Here is a 25,003-nt window from a genome sequence, read left to right as displayed (position 1 = left end):
GTTGATTCCGTAGCTTCTGACAAGGGTGGCCAGCGGGGCCATGTAGACGTTAAACAACGTGGGGCTGAGGGAGGGTCTCTGGGGCACTCCGCAGGGGCCTTCCATATTGTATCTATTTGGCATTTAGAAAGTACGAAGGTGAAATCAACAAACTGGTTCAGTTGTTTGGAACTTTTGGCCTTGGGGTGGAGGCTCAACAAGCAGAAGTCCGGAGTTGGTTGTAGTGCATGACCCGCCAGTTCCACCTTGATAGCAGTGATCTTGGTCCAGGCTACCTGTAGTAGGGGGACAATCCCAAACCGTATGGTAGAACTCAGCATCCAGCCATCTACAGCGGGGGCACTTTGTTCGTGCCGTGGGAAAAATGCATCCGATGCGGTGTGGAGATAAACATGTATGGTGTATGTAATTAAATTGCGTATACCTAAACCAAGGGTTACAGGACCATTCTTTGACCTGTTGAAGCGCTTGTGTTCATTACTTAGCTGTGAGGGGGTGGGCCAACACATTGTTCCACCATGATTTTGCTTGATTTGTGGTGTACATTGAATCCGTCAATAGGGAATATTATATCATGGACATAGCGTTGTGTGTATTTCCACATGTAAGGAGTGTGTGTAGGACGGATGACGGCAAAGGCTTGGTGTCTCCTGCACTCCATTTAACCTGCAGTTGTCGTTTAATAGCATAGAAGGTAAGAAAGTGTACCTCATGTACTGGGGAACAAAACAAGTATTCCCATTCAGTTGGATGTCCTAGGCGCCATACATCATGTATATGTCTCCATGCTAGCCATAATCTAAGGTACTGTGATATCTTAACACAAGTTGCAGCATGCATTGAGGGTGCGGAGGGGTCCAGGTTTGTGTCCACTATGCAATTGAAGTCCCTACCACATAGGCCACGCAGGTTCATAAGTGTTCAGCCGTAAATGCCCACTAACGTAAGTGTGAAGCCATTTAGATGTCCCTCTATGATCATGTATCATCCCCCAGCGTCAGCAACATGCCTATTCACCACGTAGGGCACCCCTGGGGCGATCCATATGAGTACCCCCAAGCATAGGCTGATGCCGTAATGGCGTATTCTTGACCTCTCCATTTCGTACATAGTTTGTGTAATTCCGTCTCAGTAAGGTGAGATTCCTTCATTAGGGAGTTGTGAGTTTGATGGCGTTTGAGGTATCCATGGCACAGTAGCGTTGGGTAGGTGTAGCTATGCCACGTACATTCCAGGTAATGTTATTGTATTTCGGTATTCGGTTATCCAGTGTAGCGGCCATTACTCATGGGGAGGCGCAGGCAGAGCATTGAATCAAGATCGAGGCTTATTAATGATCGGAGTGGTGAGTTTTTTCACTAAAGGCTAGTGACCATTTTCACCAATTCTAATTGGCACACTGGAACACCCTTATAATCCCCTAGTAGATGGTACTGAGGTACCCAGGGTATTGGGGTTCCAGGAGATCCCTATGGGCTGCAGCATTTCTTTTGCCACCCATAGGGAGCTCAGACAATTCTTACACAGGTCTGCCACTGCAGCCTGAGTGAAATAACGTCCACGTTATTTCACAGCCATTTTACACTGCACTTAAGTAACTTATAAGTCACCTATATGTCTAACCCTCTCTTAGTGAAGGTTAGGTGCAAAGTTACTAAGTGTGACCGCACCCTGGCACTAGCCAGTTCGGGGCAATTTCCACGGACTTTGTGAGTGCGGGGACACCATTACACGCGTGCACTGCATATAGGTCAATACCTATATGCAGCTTCACAATGGTAACTCCGAATATGGCCATGTAACATGTCTAAGATCATGGAATTGTCCCCCATGCCAAATCTGGTATTAGGGTACCAATCCCAGGCATCCTCGGGGCTCCAGGAAGGACCCCGAGTACTGCCAAACCAGCTCTCTGGGGTTTACCTCACAAGGTGGCCAATCCTCCTCTGAGGGCTATTTAGGGTCTCTCGTATGGGCTTTTCCTCAGATAAAGACTTGCAAGAATTCACCAGGGTTACTCTGCATCTCCCACTTTGACTTCTGCCAAGGATCGACCTCTGACTGCTCCAGGATGCCTGCAAAACTGCAACAAAGTAGCAAGAAGACCACCAGCGACATTGTAGCGCCTAATCCTGCCGGCTTTCTCGACTGTTTCCTGGTGGTGCATGCTCTGGGGGCTGTCTGCCTTCACCCTGCACTGGAAGCCGAGAAGAAATCTCCTGTGGGTTGACGGAATCTTCCCCCTGCTAACGCAGGCACCAAACTTCTGCTTCACCGGTCCTTTGGGTCCCCTCTCATCGTGACGAGCGTGGTCCCTGGAACACAGCTGCTGGATCCAAGTGACCCCAACAGTCCAGTGGTCCATCTGTCCAAATTTGGCGGAGGTAAGTCCTTGCCTCCCCTTGCCAGACAGTAATCCTGTGAACTGCAGTTGCTCGGGCTTCTGTGCACTTTTGCAAGGAATCCTTCGTGCATAGCCTAGCCCAGGTCCCCAGCACTCCGTCCTGCATTGCTCAACTTGCTGAGTTGGCCACCGGCTTCGTGGGACCCTCCTTTGTAGTGGTGAAATGACTGTTGTGCTCAGTTTTCTTGAACCCGTGTTCAAGTGCTTCTTCGGGTGCTGCCTTCTTCTGCGTGGGCTCTTTGTGTTGCTGAGGGCCCCCTCTGTCTCCTCTTCCAAGTGGCGACCTCCTGGTCCTTCCTGGGCCCGGGCAGCACCCATTTTCTTCAACCGTGACCTTTGCAGCTAGCAAGGCTTGTTTGCGGTCTTTCTGCAAAAAAACAACTCTGCATCCTCCAGCATTCCATGGGACATCTTCTGTGCAAAGGAGAAGTTCCTGGCATCTTCCGTTGTTGCAGAATCTTCAGCTTCTTCCACCCGGAGGCAGCCATTTTGCACCTTCATCCGGGGTTTAGTGGGCTCCTGCCCCCCCCGGACAATTTTGTGACTCTTGGACTTGGACTCTTGGACTTCCTTTACAGGTCCTCAGGTTCAGGAATCCGTCTTCAGTGCTTTGCAGTCAGTTGTGGTCATTGCAAAATCTCCTATCACGCTTTAGTGTGTTTCTGGGGAAGTAGGGTCACTTTACTCCTACTTTTCAGGGTCTTGGGCTGGGGTATCTTGGACACCCTTAGTGTTTTCTTACACTCCCAGCCACCCTCCACACACTACACTAGGCCAGGGGTCCCTAAGTCGTTCGCATTCCACTTTCTTAGTATATGGTTTGTGTTGCCCCTAGCCCTATTGCATTCTATTGTATTCTACAGTTTTTGCACTACTTTTCTAACTGTTTACTTACCTGATTTTGTTTGTTGTGTATATTTTGTGTATTGTACCTCCTAAGTGAGGGTATCCTCTGAGATATTTCTGACACATTGCCACTAAAATAAAGTACCTTTATTTTTAGTAACTCTGAGTAGTGTGATTCTTATGAAATAGTGCTATATGATATAAGTGGTATAGTAGGAGCTTTGCATGTCTCCTAGTTCAGCCTAAGCTGCTCTGCTATAGCTACCTCTATCAGCCTAAGCTGCTAGAACACTACTAATCTACTAATAAGGGGTAGCTGAACCTGGCACAAGGTGTAAGTACCATCAGGTACCCACTATAAGCCAGGCCAGCCTCCTACACCTAGTTAAAGGTACTTAGGTACCCAGGGCATGGGGGTACTGAGGGCAGAAGCACTGATTGTGCCACCCTCTAGGGCCATGCATCCAGATGCACCCAGCTATTGCATGTCAGGCTGAGTGTCCTGGTGCTAACCTAAAATACAAACTCGACATGGCCCGCTGCCTTTGTGCCTTGTCCACCATACACGTCATTTACTATGGGTAAGACACACCTCTAGCAGGCCTTACAGCCCTAAGGCAGGGTGCATCATACTATATGTGAGGGCATAATTGCATGAGCAATATGCCCCCACTGTGTCCTTGCCAGACCTGGGACATAGTGAGTGAACAGAGCAGCCATTTTATTGTATATGCTGGACACTGGTCAACACAAGTTTCCCAGCTACATGATGGCTACTCTGAACCCTGGGTTGTTTGGTATCAAACAACTCAGAAGGATAAACCAAACTGGTACCAGTACTGGATTTATTATAAAATATACCCGGCGGTCACCTTAGACGTTCCCCCTGCAAAAGCTAACTATCCTGGCATGGTTGCAGCCAATATACAAACCTGGGGGAGAGCCCTGCCTCTGGTTTGTGAAACAAAGCCGTTCCTGGGTGGAGGAGCTAACTCCCCCTCCCTCAGGAATGTGCACTGCCGTGGCAGTGAGCTTCAAAGGGCTACCACCCTTGAAAACTAAGCCTCCAGGCCTACTTCTAGCAGCAGATGGCTTCCCCCTTTGCAAACCCCCACTTTTGGAGGGAGCAAAGGCGGGAAACCAAACAAAGGGTAGGAGGAGTTGCCTCATCTACCCTGCACCACCCCAAGGTGTTGCCTGCGAAGTGGACCCTCAAATTCAGTTTCTTCCATCTTGGAATGGAGGAAAATAGCCATTCAGGTTTAGGGAAGTGACTCTTCCCATAGGAAGTGGTCACTAAAGTGAGTTTAGCCACCCATAGGTAAGTGTCCCATTGGACACTACCAGGTTTCGCCTAAAACGCCCACCAAATTCAGTATTTAGTGGGCACCCCTAGATCAAGAAATCAGATTTGAAAAGAGAAAGAAGACCAGCACCAAAGAAGATCTAAAGCAAGAGAACAGTGGACCTCCATCACAAGAAAAAAGCGCCAAACCCTGCCTGCTGCACCCAGGACCTGAAAATCGCTGCTGTGGAGGAGCTGGACACTGGACCAACCCCAAGAAACCCAGGGGACCTCCAGGCTTCAGGAATCACCCCAGATCGCCCTTCTGAGAGGAGACACCACTTAAAAACCAAGCAAGAACCAACAAGCCAGTGAGGGTAACTTCACTGACTGGCCGCTATATCCGCAAACGGAATTCGCAGTCGGACCTGATGACACACCGACAGCCCGGGCACGATCTACAAGTGTGCCACATTAGTATAAGACCCTAGTAAGGGGGTACCCCAGTACCCAGGGCATGGGATAGTATGAGTAGGTCCCTGAGGGCAGCAGCACTGATTGTGCCACCCCCTAGGGCCCAGTAAGCAGATACACCCAGCTCTGCTAGTGCAGGCTGAGTGTACTGGGGCAAACCTAAAAAGGCAAACTCGACATTGCACATTCCCTGTGTGCCCTGTTCACCCTACACTGCATTTGATATGGGTAAGTCACCCCTCTGGTAGGCCTTACAGCCCTAAAGCTGGGTGCACCATACTACATGTGAGGGCATAGTTGCTAGAGCAGTATGCCCCCACTCTGTCCTTGCCAAACCTGTGACAAAGTGAGTGAACAGAGCAGTCATTTTAAGAACATTTACTGGACACTGGTCAAACACGAGTTCCCCCGCTACATGATGGCCACTCTGCACCCTGGATTGTTTGGTATCAAACAACTCAGAATGATAAATGCAAACTGGTACCAGTACTGGAATTAACCCCAAATGTACCCAGGGGTCACCTTAGAGGCGCCCCCTGCAAAAGCTAACCTAACTGGCATAGTTGCTGACTGTTCCATCCAGCGTGCCACTTCCAGACAGCCAATATGCAAACCTGGGGGAGAGCCCTGGCTCTCTGGTTTGTAAAACAATGCCCTTCCTGGGTGGAGGAGCCACCCCCTCCCTCAAGAATGTGCAAAACCTTGGCGGTGAGCTTCAAAGGGCTACTGCCCCTGAAACTGGAGCCCCCAGGCCTGCTGCTAGCAGTAGATGGCTTCCCCCTTTGCAGACGGAGGGAGCAAAGGCGGGAAACCAGACAAAGGGCAGAAGGAGTGGCCTCACTTCTGAGTTCTGGTTTGGTTGTCTCCGGATTGGAGCTCTCCATAACACCATAACACTGGCACAGTGGACTGCAGGTTTTCTCCACCTGTCTGTCCTCAGCCTCTTTGAGGAAATAATCAGGGATAGACCGAGGTCGCAGGCCTGACCTAACAACTTCTTCATCTTTGACAACAGCTACTGCAGTCCCATTGCTTGTTCCCGACCACTGAGCAAACGACAGTGCGCAGGAAGAACTCATGAAGAGCCTATTGCCACTGCCACTCCACACAGCGCTTGAAAGACCTTTAACATCCTAAAGAAAACATTCTTGAATGGAACATCCATTGCATATAAAAAGTCCATGCAAGTAACAATCTGCCGCTTTTAAATGCTGCTCCATGTTAATTCATGTTTGTATTATCATTACACGGTTCTTATGTGTCTGTTAGAGTTTCAAGTTATGGAACTTAGCGGTGCTGTCTACTTGGGATTATTTATGAGTTAGGGTAAGCAAACTCACCCCTTAGCCTGTTAGCGCTGTACCTTGCAGGCAGGCCAGGTCTTCTTCTGAACCCGGTAAGGAGAGGGCCGCCTTCTGCTCCCTACCCGCGGGGCCTGCTCCACTGAGACTGCCGCTGAGCACCTCAGCGGGCTCCATACTAGGCCGCATCCACCCAACGCATTGCAGGCAACTATGCGTTGGGTCGAAATTAAAAGAAAGTGCTGGGCAACGACCCAGCGCACAGTGCCGCCATCTTTGGTTGCATCCTAATACGTTCAAGCGGCCGCTAGGAGGCACTGCAACATCACGGTGACAGTGGACAGTTGCAGTCTCTCTGGATCAGCTGCTCGATAACTACATTTTACTGTTTTTATCCCGGTGTATTGAGACGGCGAATTATCTCTAAGCATCAAATTTTAAGTTAATATCACCTTTATATGCTAACTAATAATAAGGACTAATAATACATTTCACCCATCTTGCTGTAGTTCAACTGGTAACTGCTTTATATGGTTTCACAAAGAAAATCAGAAGTTGATCAGTTCCGTCAGGATGAAACTCACTCATACTATATTCATATTCCTTCATGCAGTTCAATGCACACATTTTTCGCAAAGAATCAAATTTCCTGTATAATATGGTGTAGGACATTGTTTTTGTTTTCCTAAAAATCTTACCCTAAAGGCTTTGTAAACTCTGTTACTGGCCTCCTAAGCCATAGCATTCGAGACTCGACAACAGGAGATTAGGCAAAGTAAGGAAACTAGCTTCATAGTAAGTTTTGTTAGGTCCAAATATCTATTATCAGGCCAAGAGGAAAATATACTTCGAACTAAGATTACATCCCATAGTGTCTCATATCTAGGTCCATGGGGTCTCCTCAACTTCGTACTCTTAAGTACTCTATAGAACAACACATTCTTGCCCACGCTCCTGCCGTTGACTAGATTGTGTCTTGCAGAAACTGCGGACCTGTAGCAGTTTAACGTCCTGTAGCTAAGGCCCCTATGAAAATGTTCTACCAAAAAATTCACGACCTCAACTATAGGAGCCTCCATGGGATCCAGGTCCCTTTCCAAGCACCACGTATCCACGTCTTCCATATTCCTTTGTATCTACAACGTGTTCCTGGACCCCAGGCCTCCTCAAGGAGTTCCTCAGCTCTCTCCGAAAGGCCTGATGTCTCTTTAAATCTCCTGATATTTTCCAAGCAAGAAGGCTCAAACTCTCTGACGGAACCAGAGGATGCTCCTCTCCATTTACGTCTCTCAACAGACCCTCTACTAAGGAAGAAAAAAGAGAATGTCACAAGCTAGCTTCAAATTTCCTGAAATAGCCCATGCTTGAATTCCAGTCGCTGAAATCCCTTAAAAACCCTGAATTCCTGTCCACAGCTACATTTGCCTTTCCGGACAAATATTCTGCCTTCAAGCTGATCTGTGCTTGAAGCAAAATAGCCAAAGTTTCTCATCTAAGTCTGACAAGTCTGAAGATCTCGACCCTCCTAAGCAACTTATATGTGCTACTGCAGAAACATTATCCCTCTTTAACAAAACCGCTCTGCCTTACAAACAATGTTTGAAACTGATAAGGGCATAGAGACCTGAGGTCAACTCCAAATAATTTGTGTTGCAATTTCTCTTTGTGAGACCACAATCACCGTGTCCAGTGCACCCACATGTGCACCCCAACCTTTAAGCCTCGGATACAACTCCAGAATGAATTTTGGGGAGCATCCAAAGATTGTTGTATCATTCCAAGCGTTCAGATTCTCCAGCCACCAGTTCAATTCCAGCTTGCCTTTCTGATCTAGAGCTAACTTGTCTCCGTACCACAAACTTTTTTAAAGGGCCTTCGCTTTTATTCTCTGCAGTGCCCGATAATGTACAAGACCCTGACAAATAGCCTGGATGAAGAGGACAGATGGCCCAGGTGTCTGACAAATTCCCTCAGAATCAAAGGCTCTTGTTTCAGCACATATCTTAACTTCTTTTGAATTCTTTTGATCTTCTTTACGGACAAAATGAGAACCAAATTCGCAGTGTCTATTGTGAAGCCTAAAAATGCCAGAGAACTGGAGGGTGTAAGAATAGACTTCTCCCTGTTTACTATGAAGCCTCTAGAAGGGACATACCCATGTCCTTCAAAACCTGTGTCTGTCATTGGGACATAAGGATATCGTTCATGTAGACGATCATAAACACGCCCTGCTCCCTGAGGTAGGAAGCTACAGCTCTCACCATGGGGGTGACGAGAGACCAAAATTGGAAAAGATGCCCCTGCCAGGACAACTGAAGGTAGCACTGACACTCCCTGGCCATTGGAATGGTAACGTAGGCTTCTTTCAGATCCATTTTTACCAGCCAATCCTTCTCTAGTAACTTATCCCTTAAGGGATGGACCCCTTCCATTTTGAAATGTCTGTATACAAGGAACCTGTTCAGATCTCGGAAGTTTATTACGGGCCTCCACCCCTTGTCTTTACTTTCCAGCAGGAAAAGTGTACTTGCGAAACACTTGTGGACTAAGGGAACTTCTATAGTGGCACCCTTTGGCAACACACTTTGTACCTCTTCTTCCACCACTCTTTGCTGACCTGTGATCAAAGCTAATTCTCTTGGGAAACATCTTGAGAGGGTTCCATCAGGAAATCCATCTTGAAACCCTGTATGGTCTCTAACACCCAAGGGTCCTGGGTTATAGCCTTCCAGGCTTGGGTGAAAAGTCTGAGGCAAACACCTACTCCTCCCAGGAAAGAAGGAGTCAGTGACCCTGGAAACTGGTCAAGTCTTGTCCACGCGGCATGTTCCCCCTTGAACAATGCAGACATCCTCTTTGTGGATTGAAGGCCGTGGATGCCCCTGCTTGATATCCTTTGCCAAGCCTCTTTGTCGAAAGTTTGCGAAGTGGGACGTATGGGAGCCTCAGCCAGCAGAAAGTCCCGTTCTGCCGGCCCAGCCAAAAACACCCAGGCTGAAAACCTTGCACATGTTAGATTGGGCCTTGTTGAAGACAGTAAAGGTAGCTATGTACTTGCCCATTGTCTTAAATATGTCCTTTCCGAAGAGGAGGCCTTTGCAATTTTCGGAAGGTTCTCTCTCAGCCAGGTCTCTGAGTTTGGGATTAATTTTCATGAGAACAACTCTACGCCTCTCAGCATTGGCCGCTTGAATGCATTGGGATGCATTACGCAACCCCAATCAAAGATGGCAACATGCTGTATGCTGGGTCGTTGTGGGAAGCTGCGTTTTGCTTGTACCCCCCACCCACCCCCACACCCCCTCCTCTTGCCTGGAACCTGATGTGGTTTTGAACTGTAAGTGCACTGGGCCCCTACTAAAGAGGTTCCCAGGGCCGGATCTCTTCCCCAAAACTGTATTATGTTTATCATTTCAACAACCTTTGTAAGTCCCCATTACATGGTACCCTTGGTTCCTAGGGTACGTGTACTGAAGGGGGCCCCCAAGAGCTGCAGCACCATTTGTGCCACTCAGAGAGACCATAAACCAGCCTCATGCAGAATGCCATTGCAAGTGCATGACAAGGTGTATTTAAAGTTGCAAACTCAACATGGCAGTCACCAAGAGTGCCCTGTCCACTAACACTGCATGCACTATAGGTAAGTCACTTCTCTGGCAGGCCTTACAGCCGTAAGGCAGGGTGCACTATAATGCACGTGAGGGCATATGTTTGTATGTGCAAATATGCCCCTACTGTGTCTTTACAAAACCTTAAAATATAGTAAGTGTACCGGGAAGCTATAGCATGTACATGTGCTGGACACTGGTCATTGAGAGTTCCCCAGCTACATGGTGGCTACTCTGAATACTGGGTTGTTTGGTATCAAACAATTGATAATAATAAACCCACACTGATGCCAGTGGTGAATTTATTATACCATGTACCCAGAAGGCACCTTAGAGGTGCCCCCTGCAAAAACCTAAAAGCCCTGGCATGGTTGCTGACTTGTTTTTACCAGCCTGCCACCACCAGACAGAACTCTGGACTCCTGCCTGGGGCCAGAACACAAAGCCTTTCCTGGGTGGAGGTGTCACACTTGATGGCTGCCCAATATCCCCCACCCCCTTTGAGCGGGAAAACCAGTGGGAAAACTCATCCACAGTAGGAGGAGTGACCACCCCCAGCCTGCACCACCCCCAAGGTGTGGCAGGTGACGTGACCTTTCCATTTCATTTTCGTCCATCTTGGATGGTAGGAAAAAAGCCTATCAGAGTTAGGGTGAGACGTCTTCCCACAGGAAGTGGTCACATAGTGGGTGTAGCCACCTTAAGGTGAGTGGCCCTTTGGCCACTACCAGGTACCCATTAAATGCAGTATTTAATGGGCATCCCTAGACCTGCAAATCAGATTCGACGGACACAAGATGGCCAGCGTTCAAGAAGACCCAAGGCTCGAGAACAGTAGTCATGCTGCAAGAAGAAAAAAGGCGCCAAACCCTGTCTGCTGCACCCAGGTCTCCACAATCACCACTTAATTGTTGACTGGACAGTTGACGGACTCTAAGAAATGCCTGAGAACCTCCAATCTTCTCAAAATTGCCATGAACCTCCCCCCAAAGTGAAGGCATCACACCCTGCATCCAGCAGGCAAGAACCAGTGAAGTCCAGTTCACTGACCGACTGCTGATCAACAAACCGGACAAGCAGTTGGACAAAATTTCACCCGACCGACCTGGAGGACAAACCCTGCCATTGTGCCAAGTTTGGTGGCGCTGCGACCTCTAATGGCTGAGACGTGCCACTGGACCCCCAACGTCGGACACCCAGAAGAAAAGTCCAATCTGGACTCTCAGAGGACCAAGCTCCAGTCAAGGGACTTCAGGACACCCAAGAACCACCCCCAGAGTGGCCCTGCTGACCTACAATCCACCCTCAAAGTGACCTGCAGCTGACTCCAAGGATCTTCGGCCGCACGACCCTTGGCTGACCTATCTACACTGCACCCAGCCTCCCTTGCCTCTGCATCGGAAAACCAGCTATGCTCTAGGGGTCCCTAACCCCTTGCGACTGCTACACTCCTAGGGACCTACTAGACCTTCCTTTAAGACCTCCTGTGCACTGTGTTTCCAAGTGGTCCCCTTTTCTGTTCTGCACCAGCTCCAAGACTTTCGGCTGCTGCTCCAGCTTGAAACGGGAACTGCCCGAACTTCTCCAGCTGGTCTACAAGACATCGTGACGTCCTCGTCTTAAAAACAGAAGATGACACTTGTGAGAGCATTGCCTGATTTTGTATGTATTTTTAAAGTGTTTCCCATTGATTCCAATGGTGCCTAGTTATGCGCAAAAAGACAATTTTTGCTAAACTTTGAAAAATCATAACTTAAAAAGTACTTACCCGATTTTGAGGATCTTGGGTTTAAATATTTTATATACATCTGAAGTATTTTTGTAAATTGGTCTCGAGTTATTCTTTTGAGTGTTTGTCCACATTTAGTGATACTGTGAGTACCAAAAATGCTTAGCACATCTCCAGGATCGGCCTACCTGCTCGATACCTCTGGGTACCACGGTGGGGTTGTGTGCACTCTCTGCACGGTGCACATCTCCAGCATCGGCCTACCTGCTCGATACCTCTGGATACCACGGTGGGGTTGTGTGCACGGTGCACATCTCCAGGATCGGCCTACCTGCTCGATACCTCTGGATACCACGGTGGGGTTGTTTGCACTCTCTGCGCGGTGCACATCTCCACGATCGGCCTAGCTGCTCGCTGCACGGTGCACATCTCCAGGATCGGCCTACCTGCTCGATACCTCTGGATACCACGGTGGGGTTGTGTGCACTCTGCGCGGTGCACATCTCCAGGATCGGCCTACCTGCTTGATACCTCTGGGTACCACAGCGGGGTTGTGTGCACTCTCTGCGCGGTGCACATCTCCAGGATCGGCCTACCTGCTCGATACCTCTGGGTACCACGGCGGGGTTGTGTGCACTCTCTGCGCGGTGCACATCTCCAGGATCGGCCTACCTGCTCGATACCTCTGAGTACCACGGCGGGGTTGTGTGCACTCTCTGCGCGGTGCACATCTCTAGGATCGGCCTACCTGCTCGATACCTCTCGATACCACGGCGGGGTTGTGTGCACTCTCTGCGCGGTGCACATCTCCAGGATCGGCCTACCTGCTCGATACCTCTGGGTACCACGGCGGGGTTGTGTGCACTCTCTGCGCGGTGCACATCTCCAGGATCGGCCTACCTGCTCGATACCTCTGGATACCACGGTGGGGTTGTTTGCACTCTCTGCGCGGTGCACATCTCCAGGATCGGCCTACCTGCTCGCTGCACGGTGCACATCTCCAGGATCGGCCTACCTGCTCGATACCTCTGGATACCACGGTGGGGTTGTGTGCACTCTCTGCGCGGTGCACATCTCCAGGATCGGCCTACCTGCTCGATACCTCTGGGTACCACGGCGGGGTTGTGTGCACTCTCTGCGCGGTGCACATCTCTAGGATCGGCCTACCTGCTCGATACCTCTCGATACCACGGCGGGGTTGTGTGCACTCTCTGCGCAGTGCACATCTCCAGGATCGGCCTACCTGCTCGATACCTCTGGGTACCACGGCGGGGTTGTGTGCACTCTCTGCGAGGTGCACATCTCCAGGATCGGCCTACCTGCTCGATACCTCTGGATACCACGGTGGGGTTGTGTGCACTCTCTGCGCAGTGCACATCTCCAGGATCGGCCTACCTGCTCGATACCTCTGGGTACCACGGCGGGGTTGTTTGCACTCTCTGCGCGGTGCACATCTCCAGGATCGGCCTACCTGCTCGCTGCACGGTGCACATCTCCAGGATCGGCCTACCTGCTCGCTGCACGGTGCACATCTCCAGGATCGGCCTACCTGCTCGATACCTCTGGGTACCACGGCGGGGTTGTGTGCACTCTCTGCGCGGTGCACATCTCCAGGATCGGCCTACCTGCTCGATACCTCTGGGTACCACGGCGGGGTTGTGTGCACTCTCTGCGCGGTGCACATCTCCAGGATCGGCCTACCTGCTCGATACCTCTGGGTACCACGGCGGGGTTGTGTGCACTCTCTGCGCGGTGCACATCTCCAGGATCGGCCTACCTGCTCGCTGCACGGTGCACATCTCCAGGATCGGCCTACCTGCTCGATACCTCTGGATACCACGGTGGGGTTGTGTGCACTCTGCGCGGTGCACATCTCCAGGATCGGCCTACCTGCTCAATACCTCTGGGTACCACAGCGGGGTTGTGTGCACTCTCTGCGCGGTGCACATCTCCAGGATCGGCCTACCTGCTCGATACCTCTGGGTACCACGGTGGGGTTGTTTGCACTCTCTGCGCGGTGCACATCTCCAGGATCGGCCTACCTGCTCGCTGCACGGTGCACATCTCCAGGATCGGCCTACCTGCTCGATACCTCTGGGTACCACGGCGGGGTTGTGTGCACTCTCTGCGCGGTGCACATCTCCAGGATCGGCCTACCTGCTCGCTGCACGGTGCACATCTCCAGGATCGGCCTACCTGCTCGATACCTCTGGATACCACGGTGGGGTTGTTTGCACTCTCTGCGCGGTGCACATCTCCACGATCGGCCTAGCTGCTCGCTGCACGGTGCACATCTCCAGGATCGGCCTACCTGCTCGATACCTCTGGATACCACGGTGGGGTTGTGTGCACTCTGCGCGGTGCACATCTCCAGGATCGGCCTACCTGCTTGATACCTCTGGGTACCACAGCGGGGTTGTGTGCACTCTCTGCGCGGTGCACATCTCCAGGATCGGCCTACCTGCTCGATACCTCTGGGTACCACGGCGGGGTTGTGTGCACTCTCTGCGCGGTGCATATCTCCAGGATCGGCCTACCTGCTCGATACCTCTGAGTACCACGGCGGGGTTGTGTGCACTCTCTGCGCGGTGCACATCTCTAGGATCGGCCTACCTGCTTGATACCTCTCGATACCACGGCGGGGTTGTGTGCACTCTCTGCGCGGTGCACATCTCCAGGATCGGCCTACCTGCTCGATACCTCTGGGTACCACGGCGGGGTTGTGTGCACTCTCTGCGCGGTGCACATCTCCAGGATCGGCCTACCTGCTCGATACCTCTGGGTACCACGGCGGGGTTGTGTGCACTCTCTGCGCGGTGCACATCTCCAGGATCGGCCTACCTGCTCGATACCTCTGAGTACCACGGCGGGGTTGTGTGCACTCTCTGCGCGGTGCACATCTCTAGGATCGGCCTACCTGCTTGATACCTCTCGATACCACGGCGGGGTTGTGTGCACTCTCTGCGCGGTGCACATCTCCAGGATCGGCCTACCTGCTCGCTGCACGGTGCACATCTCCAGGATCGGCCTACCTGCTCGATACCTCTGGGTACCACGGCGGGGTTGTGTGCACTCTCTGCGCGGTGCACATCTCCAGGATCGGCCTAGCTGCTCGCTGCACGGTGCACATCTCCAGGATCGGCCTACCTGCTCGATACCTCTGGGTACCACAGCGGGGTTGTGTGCACTCTCTGCGCGGTGCACATCTCCAGGATCGGCCTACCTGCTCGATACCTCTGGGTACCACGGCGGGGTTGTGTGCACTCTCTGCGCGGTGCACATCTCCAGGATCGGCCTACCTGCTCGATACCTCTGAGTACCACGGCGGGGTTGTGTGCACTCTCTGCGCGGTGCACATCTCTAGGATCGGCCTACCTGCTTGATACCTCTCGATACCACGGCGGGGTTGTGTGCACTCTCTGCGCGGTGCACATCTCCAGGATCGGCCTACCTGCTCGATACCTCTGGGTACCACGGCGGGGTTGTGTGCACTCTCTGCGCGGTGCACATCTCCAGGATCGGCCTACCTGCTCGATACCTCTGGATACCACGGTGGGGTTGTTTGCACTCTCTGCGCGGTGCACATCTCCAGGATCGGCCTACCTGCTCGCTGCACGGTGCACATCTCCAGGATCGGCCTACCTGCTCGATACCTCTGGATACCACGGTGGGGTTGTGTGCACTCTCTGCGCGGTGCACATCTCCAGGATCGGCCTACCTGCTCGATACCTCTGGGTACCACAGCGGGGTTGTGTGCACTCTCTGCGCGGTGCACATCTCTAGGATCGGCCTACCTGCTCGATACCTCTCGATACCACGGCGGGGTTGTGTGCACTCTCTGCGCAGTGCACATCTCCAGGATCGGCCTACCTGCTCGATACCTCTGGGTACCACGGCGGGGTTGTGTGCACTCTCTGCGAGGTGCACATCTCCAGGATCGGCCTACCTGCTCGATACCTCTGGATACCACGGTGGGGTTGTGTGCACTCTCTGCGCAGTGCACATCTCCAGGATCGGCCTACCTGCTCGATACCTCTGGGTACCACGGCTGGGTTGTTTGCACTCTCTGCGCGGTGCACATCTCCAGGATCGGCCTACCTGCTCGCTGCACGGTGCACATCTCCAGGATCGGCCTACCTGCTCGCTGCACGGTGCACATCTCCAGGATCGGCCTACCTGCTCGATACCTCTGGGTACCACGGCGGGGTTGTGTGCACTCTCTGCGCGGTGCACATCTCCAGGATCGGCCTACCTGCTCGATACCTCTGGGTACCACGGCGGGGTTGTGTGCACTCTCTGCGCGGTGCACATCTCCAGGATCGGCCTACCTGCTCGATACCTCTGGGTACCACGGCGGGGTTGTGTGCACTCTCTGCGCGGTGCACATCTCCAGGATCGGCCTACCTGCTCGCTGCACGGTGCACATCTCCAGGATCGGCCTACCTGCTCGATACCTCTGGATACCACGGTGGGGTTGTGTGCACTCTGCGCGGTGCACATCTCCAGGATCGGCCTACCTGCTCGATACCTCTGGGTACCACAGCGGGGTTGTGTGCACTCTCTGCGCGGTGCACATCTCCAGGATCGGCCTACCTGCTCGATACCTCTGGGTACCACGGTGGGGTTGTTTGCACTCTCTGCGCGGTGCACATCTCCAGGATCGGCCTACCTGCTCGCTGCACGGTGCACATCTCCAGGATCGGCCTACCTGCTCGATACCTCTGGGTACCACGGCGGGGTTGTGTGCACTCTCTGCGCGGTGCACATCTCCAGGATCGGCCTAGCTGCTCGCTGCACGGTGCACATCTCCAGGATCGGCCTACCTGCTCGATACCTCTGGATACCACGGTGGGGTTGTGTGCACTCTGCGCGGTGCACATCTCCAGGATCGGCCTACCTGCTCGATACCTCTGGGTATCACAGCGGGGTTGTGTGCACTCTCTGCGCGGTGCACATCTCCAGGATCGGCCTACCTGCTCGATACCTCTGGGTACCACGGCGGGGTTGTGTGCACTCTCTGCGCGGTGCACATCTCCAGGATCGGCCTACCTGCTCGATACCTCTGGGTACCACGGCGGGGTTGTGTGCACTCTCTGCGCGGTGCACATCTCCAGGATCGGCCTACCTGCTCGATACCTCTGAGTACCACGGCGGGGTTGTGTGCACTCTCTGCGCGGTGCACATCTCTAGGATCGGCCTACCTGCTCGATACCTCTCGATACCACGGCGGGGTTGTGTGCACTCTCTGCGCGGTGCACATCTCCAGGATCGGCCTACCTGCTCGATACCTCTGGGTACCACGGCGGGGTTGTGTGCACTCTCTGCGCGGTGCACATCTCCAGGATCGGCCTACCTGCTCGATACCTCTGGATACCACGGTGGGGTTGTTTGCACTCTCTGCGCGGTGCACATCTCCAGGATCGGCCTACCTGCTCGCTGCACGGTGCACATCTCCAGGATCGGCCTACCTGCTCGATACCTCTGGATACCACGGTGGGGTTGTGTGCACTCTCTGCGCAGTGCACATCTCCAGGATCGGCCTACCTGCTCGATACCTCTGGGTACCACGGCGGGGTTGTGTGCACTCTCTGCGAGGTGCACATCTCCAGGATCGGCCTACCTGCTCGATACCTCTGGATACCACGGTGGGGTTGTGTGCACTCTCTGCGCAGTGCACATCTCCAGGATCGGCCTACCTGCTCGATACCTCTGGGTACCACGGCGGGGTTGTTTGCACTCTCTGCGCGGTGCACATCTCCAGGATCGGCCTACCTGCTCGCTGCACGGTGCACATCTCCAGGATCGGCCTACCTGCTCGCTGCACGGTGCATATCTCCAGGATCGGCCTACCTGCTCTATACCTCTGGGTACCACGGCGGGGTTGTGTGCACTCTCTGCGCGGTGCACATCTCCAGGATCGGCCTACCTGCTCGATACCTCTGGGTACCACGGCGGGGTTGTGTGCACTCTCTGCGCGGTGCACATCTCCAGGATCGGCCTACCTGCTCGATACCTCTGGGTACCACAGCGGGGTTGTGTGCACTCTCTGCGCGGTGCACATCTCCAGGATCGGCCTACCTGCTCGATACCTCTGGGTACCACAGCGGGGTTGTGTGCACTCTCTGCGCGGTGCACATCTCCAGGATCGGCCTACCTGCTCGATACCTCTGGTTACCACGGTGGGGTTGTTTGCACTCTCTGCGCGGTGCACATCTCCAGGATCGGCCTACCTGCTCGCTGCACGGTGCACATCTCCAGGATCGGCCTACCTGCTCGATACCTCTGGGTACCACGGCGGGGTTGTGTGCACTCTCTGCGCGGTGCACATCTCCAGGATCGGCCTAGCTGCTCGCTGCACGGTGCACATCTCCAGGATCGGCCTACCTGCTCGATACCTCTGGATACCACGGTGGGGTTGTGTGCACTCTGCGCGGTGCACATCTCCAGGATCGGCCTACCTGCTCGATACCTCTGGGTACCACAGCGGGGTTGTGTGCACTCTCTGCGCGGTGCACATCTCCAGGATCGGCCTACCTGCTCGATACCTCTGGGTACCACGGCGGGGTTGTGTGCACTCTCTGCGCGGTGCACATCTCCAGGATCGGCCTACCTGCTTGATACCTCTGGGTACCACGGCGGGGTTGTGTGCACTCTCTGCGCGGTGCACATCTCCAGGATCGGCCTACCTGCTCGATACCTCTGAGTACCACGGCGGGGTTGTGTGCACTCTCTGCGCGGTGCACATCTCTAGGATCGGCCTACCTGCTCGATACCTCTCAATACCACGGCGGGGTTGTGTGCACTCTCTGCGCGGTGCACATCTCCAGGATCGGCCTACCTGCTCGATACCTCTGGGTACCACGGCGGGGTTGTGTGCACTCTGCGCGGTGCACATCTCCAGGATCGGCCTACCTGCTCGATACCTCTGGGTACCACGGTGGGGTTGTTTGCACTCTCTGCGCGGTGCACATTTCCAGGATCGGCCTACCTGCTCGCTGCGCGGTGCACATCTCCAGGATCGGCCTACCTGCTCGATACCTCTGGGTACCACGGTGGGGTTGTGTGCACTCTCTGCGCGGTGCACATCTCCAGGATGGGCCTACCTGCTCGATACCTCTGGGTACCACGGCGGGGTTGTGTGCACTCTCTGCGCGGTGCACATCTCCAGGATCGGCCTACCTGCTCGATACCTCTGGGTACCACGGCGGGGTTGTGTGCACTCTCTGCGCGGTGCACATCTCCAGGATCGGCCTACCTGCTCGATACCTCTGGGTACCACGGTGGGGTTGTTTGCACTCTCTGCGCAGTGCACATCTCCAGGATCGGCCTACCTGCTCGATACCTCTGGGTACCACGGTGGGGTTGTTTGCACTCTCTGCGCGGTGCACATTTCCAGGATCGGCCTACCTGCTCGCTGCGCGGTGCACATCTCCAGGATCGGCCTACCTGCTCGATACCTCTGGGTACCACGGCGGGGTTGTGTGCACTCTCTGCGCGGTGCACATCTCCAGGATCGGCCTACCTGCTCGATACCTCTGGATACCACAGTGGGGTTGTTTGCACTCTCTGCGCGGTGCACATCTCCAGGATCGGCCTACCTGCTCGCTGCACGGTGCACATTTCCAGGATCGGCCTACCTGCTCGCTGCGCGGTGCACATCTCCAGGATCGGCCTACCTGCTCGATACCTCTGGGTACCACGGCGGGGTTGTGTGCACTCTCTGCGCGGTGCACATCTCCAGGATCGGCCTACCTGCTCGATACCTCTGGATACCACAGTGGGGTTGTTTGCACTCTCTGCGCGGTGCACATCTCCAGGATCGGCCTACCTGCTCGCTGCACGGTGCACATTTCCAGGATCGGCCTACCTGCTCGCTGCGCGGTGCACATCTCCAGGATCGGCCTACCTGCTCGATACCTCTGGGTACCATGGCGGGGTTGTGTGCACTCTCTGCGCGGTGCACATCTCCAGGATCGGCCTACCTGCTCGATACCTCTGGATACCACAGTGGGGTTGTTTGCACTCTCTGCGCGGTGCACATCTCCAGGATCGGCCTACCTGCTCGCTGCACGGTGCACATCTCCAGGATCGGCCTACCTGCTCGATACCTCTGGGTACCACGGCGGGGTTGTGTGCACTCTCTGGGTACCACGGCGGGGTTGTGTGCACTCTCTGGGTACCACGGCGGGGTTGTTTGCACTCTCTGCACGGTGCACATCATTTTTGTATTCTATATACACAGCCAGCCTCCTACAGCTTCCTTTGCCCTCCCCATCTCCCTCGCGTCTACTTTTTGTCTGCCCTCCCTTGCCCTCCTCTGGTCGCCTTTGCAGCTCGCGGTCAGTCACGTCCTTCACGCCATCCTCTCTCCTTCCTCCGCCCCGCTAACCACCCACTATCTCGCCCTCCTCACCTTTCCCTCATCCCTATCTCTCCCTTTCAGTTGTCCTTCTACTCTCAGCTCTTCCTCTCCAGCTCGCGCTCTCCGTGTGACCTTGGCCTTTTGTCCACGTTGTCTGAAGCCGGTGAGATCAGCGCTAGCGTCACTGCCTGTCGGGGGGGGGGGGGTTGCAGGGGCTAGTGGGGGATATAGTCCTGCAGAGGGGGGGGGGGGGGGCTTTAATGCTCCTGTTGAAGTCTGATGACAAGGGAGCCTTGAGGGAGAGCAGTGAGGGACACCGGTGAGGGATCGGAGGGCTGCAGTGTCACACCCCCTCTCCCTTCCATCTCACACTGTCCCTCTCCCTCCCATCTCACACCATCCCTCTCCCTTCCATCTCACACTGTCCCTCTCCCTCCCATCTCACACCATCCCTCTCCCTCCTATCTCACACTGTTCCTCTCCCTCCTATCTCACACCCCCTCTCCCTCCCATCTCACACCATCCCTCTTCCTCCTATCTCACACCCCCTCTTCCTCCTATCTCACACCCCCTCTCCCTCCTATCTCACACCCCCTCTCCCTCCCATCTCACACCATCCCTATACCTCCTATCTCACACCGTTCCTCTCCCTCCTATCTCACACCGTTCCTCTCCCTCCTGTCTCACACCCCCTCTCCCTCCCATCTCACACCATCCCTCTCCCTCCTATCTCACACTGTTCCTCTCCCTCCTATCTCACACCCCCTCTCCCTCCCATCTCACACCATCCCTCTTCCTCCTATCTCACACCCCCTCTTCCTCCTATCTCACACCCCCTCTCCCTCCTATCTCACACCCCCTCTCCCTTCCATCTCACACTGTCCCTCTCCCTCCCATCTCACACCATCCCTCTCCCTTCCATCTCACACCCCCTCTCCCTCCCATCTCACACCATCCCTCTTCCTCCTATCTCACACCCCCTCTTCCTCCTATCTCACACCCCCTCTCCCTCCTATCTCACACCCCCTCTCCCTCCCATCTCACACCATCCCTATACCTCCTATCTCACACCGTTCCTCTCCCTCCTATCTCACACCGTTCCTCTCCCTCCTGTCTCACACCCCCTCTCCCTCCCATCTCACACCATCCCTCTCCCTCCTATCTCACACCGTTCCTCTCCCTCCCCCCCTCTCCCTCCCCTCTCCCACCGTCCCTCTCCCTCCCCTCTCCCACCCATCTCACACCGCCCCTCGCCCTCCTGTCTTACACTGTCACTCTCACACGTCCCTCTCCCTCCCATCTCACACCGTCCCTTGTCCACCAGTCTCACATTGTCCCTCTCCTCCCTCCCATCTCACACCGTCCCTCGCCCACCAGTCTCACACTGTCCTTCTTCCCATCTCATACCGTCCCCCTCCCTCCTGTCTCACATGTCCCTCTCCCTCCAATCTCACACCGTCCCTCTCCCTCCCGTCTCACATGCCCCTGTCCCTCCTGTCTCACACCTTCCCTATCACTCCCGTTTCACACGACCCATCTCCCTCTCATCTCACCCTGCCCCTCTCTCCTGTCTCACATGTCCCTCTACCTCCTGTCTCACACCGTCCCACTCCCTCCCACCTAACACTGTCCCTCTCCTTCCCGTCTCCCACTGTCCCTCTCCCTCCCGTCTCCCACTGTCCCTCTCCGTCCCATCTCACACCGTTCCTCTCCCTCCTATCTCACACCCCCTCTCCCTCCCATCTCACACCCCCTCTCCCTCCCATCTCACACCCCCTCTCCCTCCCATCTCACACCATCCCTCTCCCTCCTATCTCACACCCCCTCTCCCTCCTATCTCACACCCCCTCTCCCTCCTATCTCACACCCCGTCTCCCTCCCATCTCACACCATCCCTCTCCCGCCTATCTCACACCCCCTCTCCCTCCCATCTCACACCCCCTCTCCCTCCCATCTCACACCATCCCTCTCCCTCCTATCTCACACCCCCTCTCCCTCCTATCTCACACCCCCTCTCCCTCCTATCTCACACCCCGTCTCCCTCCCATCTCACACCCCGTCTCCCTCCCATCTCACACCATCCCTCTCCCTCCCATCTCACACCATCCCTCTCCCGCCTATCTCACACCCCCTCTCCCTCCCATCTCACACCCCCTCTCCCTCCCATCTCACACCATCCCTCTCCCTCCTATCTCACACCCCCTCTCCCTCCTATCTCACACCCCCTCTCCCTCCTATCTCACACCCCGTCTCCCTCCCATCTCACACCCCGTCTCCCTCCCATCTCACACCATCCCTCTCCCTCCCATCTCACACCATCCCTCTCCCGCCTATCTCACACCCCCTCTCCCTCCTATCCCACACCCCCTCTGCCTCCCATCTCTCATCATCCTTTTCATCTCTCTGATGCCCAGATACCGTTGTCTCCTCTGCTTCATGTTTCCCCTCCCTTGGAACATTGCTCCAAGACTCACAGAAACACTGGCACAGGAGGGGACCTCAGCCTCTCTTGCAGCTTCAGCACCAGTGATACCTACACTGCAAGTCCAGCTGTCTGCTCTGCAGTGCTTCATCACCACATACAAGGGCTGTTTGGAGCCAGTGTAGGTTTTAATTAATGGAGTCAGCTATTCATGGTGACAAATATTCATTCTTTTTGAGAGGTAATATATGTGTCCATTAAAAGGAGCGCATCTCAAAATATTTACACTATATATCATCTGAATGCTCATCACTAAAATGTACATTTTTAAAGCAGTTGTTTTATCTTAAGCAATGTTTTGTAGGAATCTGTTGTATTCAGCGTGATACTTCTTTTTCAATAATGACATTCCCAGTGACTTCTGTCACAGTCTGGGACCTTGTGGCACTATAAACAAGTCACTATCCCTCACTGCACCAATCAGGATTTAGTTCTGTGACTCTCTGGTCACACGCAAAGCATCTGCTGTGATCACATTAGTCAACTGAGGTTTCATAAGGTAAAAGAGTATATTTCCCGTTCATTTGTTTAACTTGCATTTATTTTACATTAGAGGTATATGTGTGTTTTTATATGCAGTTACTCAAAGGTGAAAAAAAAAAACAATAACAAGTTTTTAGCCGTGTCTGACACTCAGTAACCCTGCCCCATGCCTCTCAGCCGTACCGTCCTCACACGTTTTTATGACTTTAACTTCCTTTAAATGAAGGCAGCCTAGAACCACACCTTTCACGCTTCCAGGCTATCTCGTTTTACATGTAATTGCAGAGCCCTTTGCACCCCCTGGGAGCACGCATACAGGCTCGCAGGGGGCGCCCCCCACAGTTTGAAGAGCTCTGTTGTAGAGGGAGAGGAGTCACACCCCATCGATGAGAGAAGATGAGGGCCATAGTGCAGTTGAGTGGATGGCCTCGCATCACAAAGAGGGAGAAGGTGGCCTTGGTGTTGAGGGGCTCTTGGCACTGTAAGGAACAGGTCTCCTCAGCTGTTCTGTCTTCCCTCTTTCCACCTCGACTTCAGTCACTCCCCCAGTAATATCACTCTCTCTCTCTCTCTCGCCCCCAGTTCACACCTTCAATTCGCCCGTTCCTGCAAACCATTGCCATCGGGCTGGTGTCATTTGGTGAAAACTACAAGAAGCATGAGTCTGGCATCAGTGAGTATACGAGAGGTGACAATTGTGGTGTTCAGTATTTATACACACGTGCAAGGGGCTCGGACAAATGTGGCATCAAAATGTATACACTTCTGCAAGGGGCTGCGAACAAGGTGAAAATCAGTGTTGATACACTTCTGCAAGGGTCTGGGACAGGCATGGCATCAGTATTTATACACACGTACAGGGACCTGGGACAAGTGTGGCATCAGAATTTATACACATGTGCAAGGGGCTGGGACAAGCATGGCATCAGTATTTATACACACGTACAGGGACCTGGGACAAGTGTGGCATCAGAATTTATACACATGTGCAAGGGGCTGGGACAAGCATGGCATCAGTATTTATACACACGTACAGGGACCTGGGACAAGTGTGGCATCAGAATTTATACACATGTGCAAGGGTCTGGGACAAGCATGGCATCAGTATTTATACACACGGGCAAGGAACTGGGAAAAGTGGCATCTGAATTTGTACACGCGTGTAAGGACCTGGGACAAGTGTGATACCAGAGTTTGTACATACATGCAAAGGGTTTGGACAAATGTGGCATCAGTATTTATACACCCGTGTAATGGGCTGGGACATGTGGCATCAGTATTTATACACCCGTGTAATGGGCTGGGACATGTGGCATCAGTATTTTTACAAGTGACAAGTGTGGCATCAGAATTTGTACATGAGTGCAAGAGTCTGAGACAAGTGTGGCATCACAATTTGTACACATGTGGAAGGGACGAGTGTGCCATCAGTATTTATACACACATGCAAGAGGTTGGGGCAACGGTGGTATCAGAATTTGTACATGCGTGCAAGGGGCAGGGACAAGTGTGGCATCAGTATTTATGCACAAGTATAAGGGTCTGTGACAAGTGGGGCGCCAGAATTTGTACACTAGTGCAAGGGGCTGGGACAAGAGTGCCATGAGAATCTGTACTTGTGTGCAAGGGGCTGGGACAAGAGTGCCATCAGAATCTGTACTTGTGTGCAAGGGGCTGGGACAAGAGTGCCATGAGAATCTGTACTTGTGTGCAAGGGGCTGGGACAAGAGTGCCATCAGAATCTGTACTTGTGTGCAAGGGGCTGGGACAAGAGTGCCATCAGAATCTGTACTTGTGTGCAAGGGGCTGGGACAAGAGTGCCATGAGAATCTGTACTTGTGTGCAAGGGGCTGGGACAAGAGTGCCATCAGAATCTGTACTTGTGTGCAAGGGGCTGGGACAAGAGTGCCATCAGAATCTGTACTTGTGTGCAAGGGGCTGGGACAAGAGTGCCATCAGAATCTGTACTTGTGTGCAAGGGGCTGGGACAAGAGTGCCATGAGAATCTGTACTTGTGTGCAAGGGGCTG

At 53.6% G+C, this 25,003-nt stretch overlaps 1 protein-coding gene across 1 annotated transcript in view; it reads left to right on the top strand.

Moving 5' to 3' along the window:
- The window catches only part of LIPE (lipase E, hormone sensitive type), a 237,512-nt gene that overhangs the window by 129,328 nt on the left and 83,181 nt on the right, over positions 1-25,003 (top strand). The window contains exon 4 of the mRNA XM_069201407.1: positions 23,557-23,647. Within this exon, the coding sequence (XP_069057508.1) occupies positions 23,557-23,647 (91 nt within the window). The remainder of the gene's footprint in view (positions 1-23,556; positions 23,648-25,003) is intronic.

The sequence above is a fragment of the Pleurodeles waltl genome, chromosome 7 (genome assembly GCF_031143425.1).
Source record: "Pleurodeles waltl isolate 20211129_DDA chromosome 7, aPleWal1.hap1.20221129, whole genome shotgun sequence".
Classification (NCBI taxonomy): domain Eukaryota; kingdom Metazoa; phylum Chordata; class Amphibia; order Caudata; family Salamandridae; genus Pleurodeles; species Pleurodeles waltl.
This window is presented reverse-complemented; position numbering and strand designations above follow the sequence as displayed.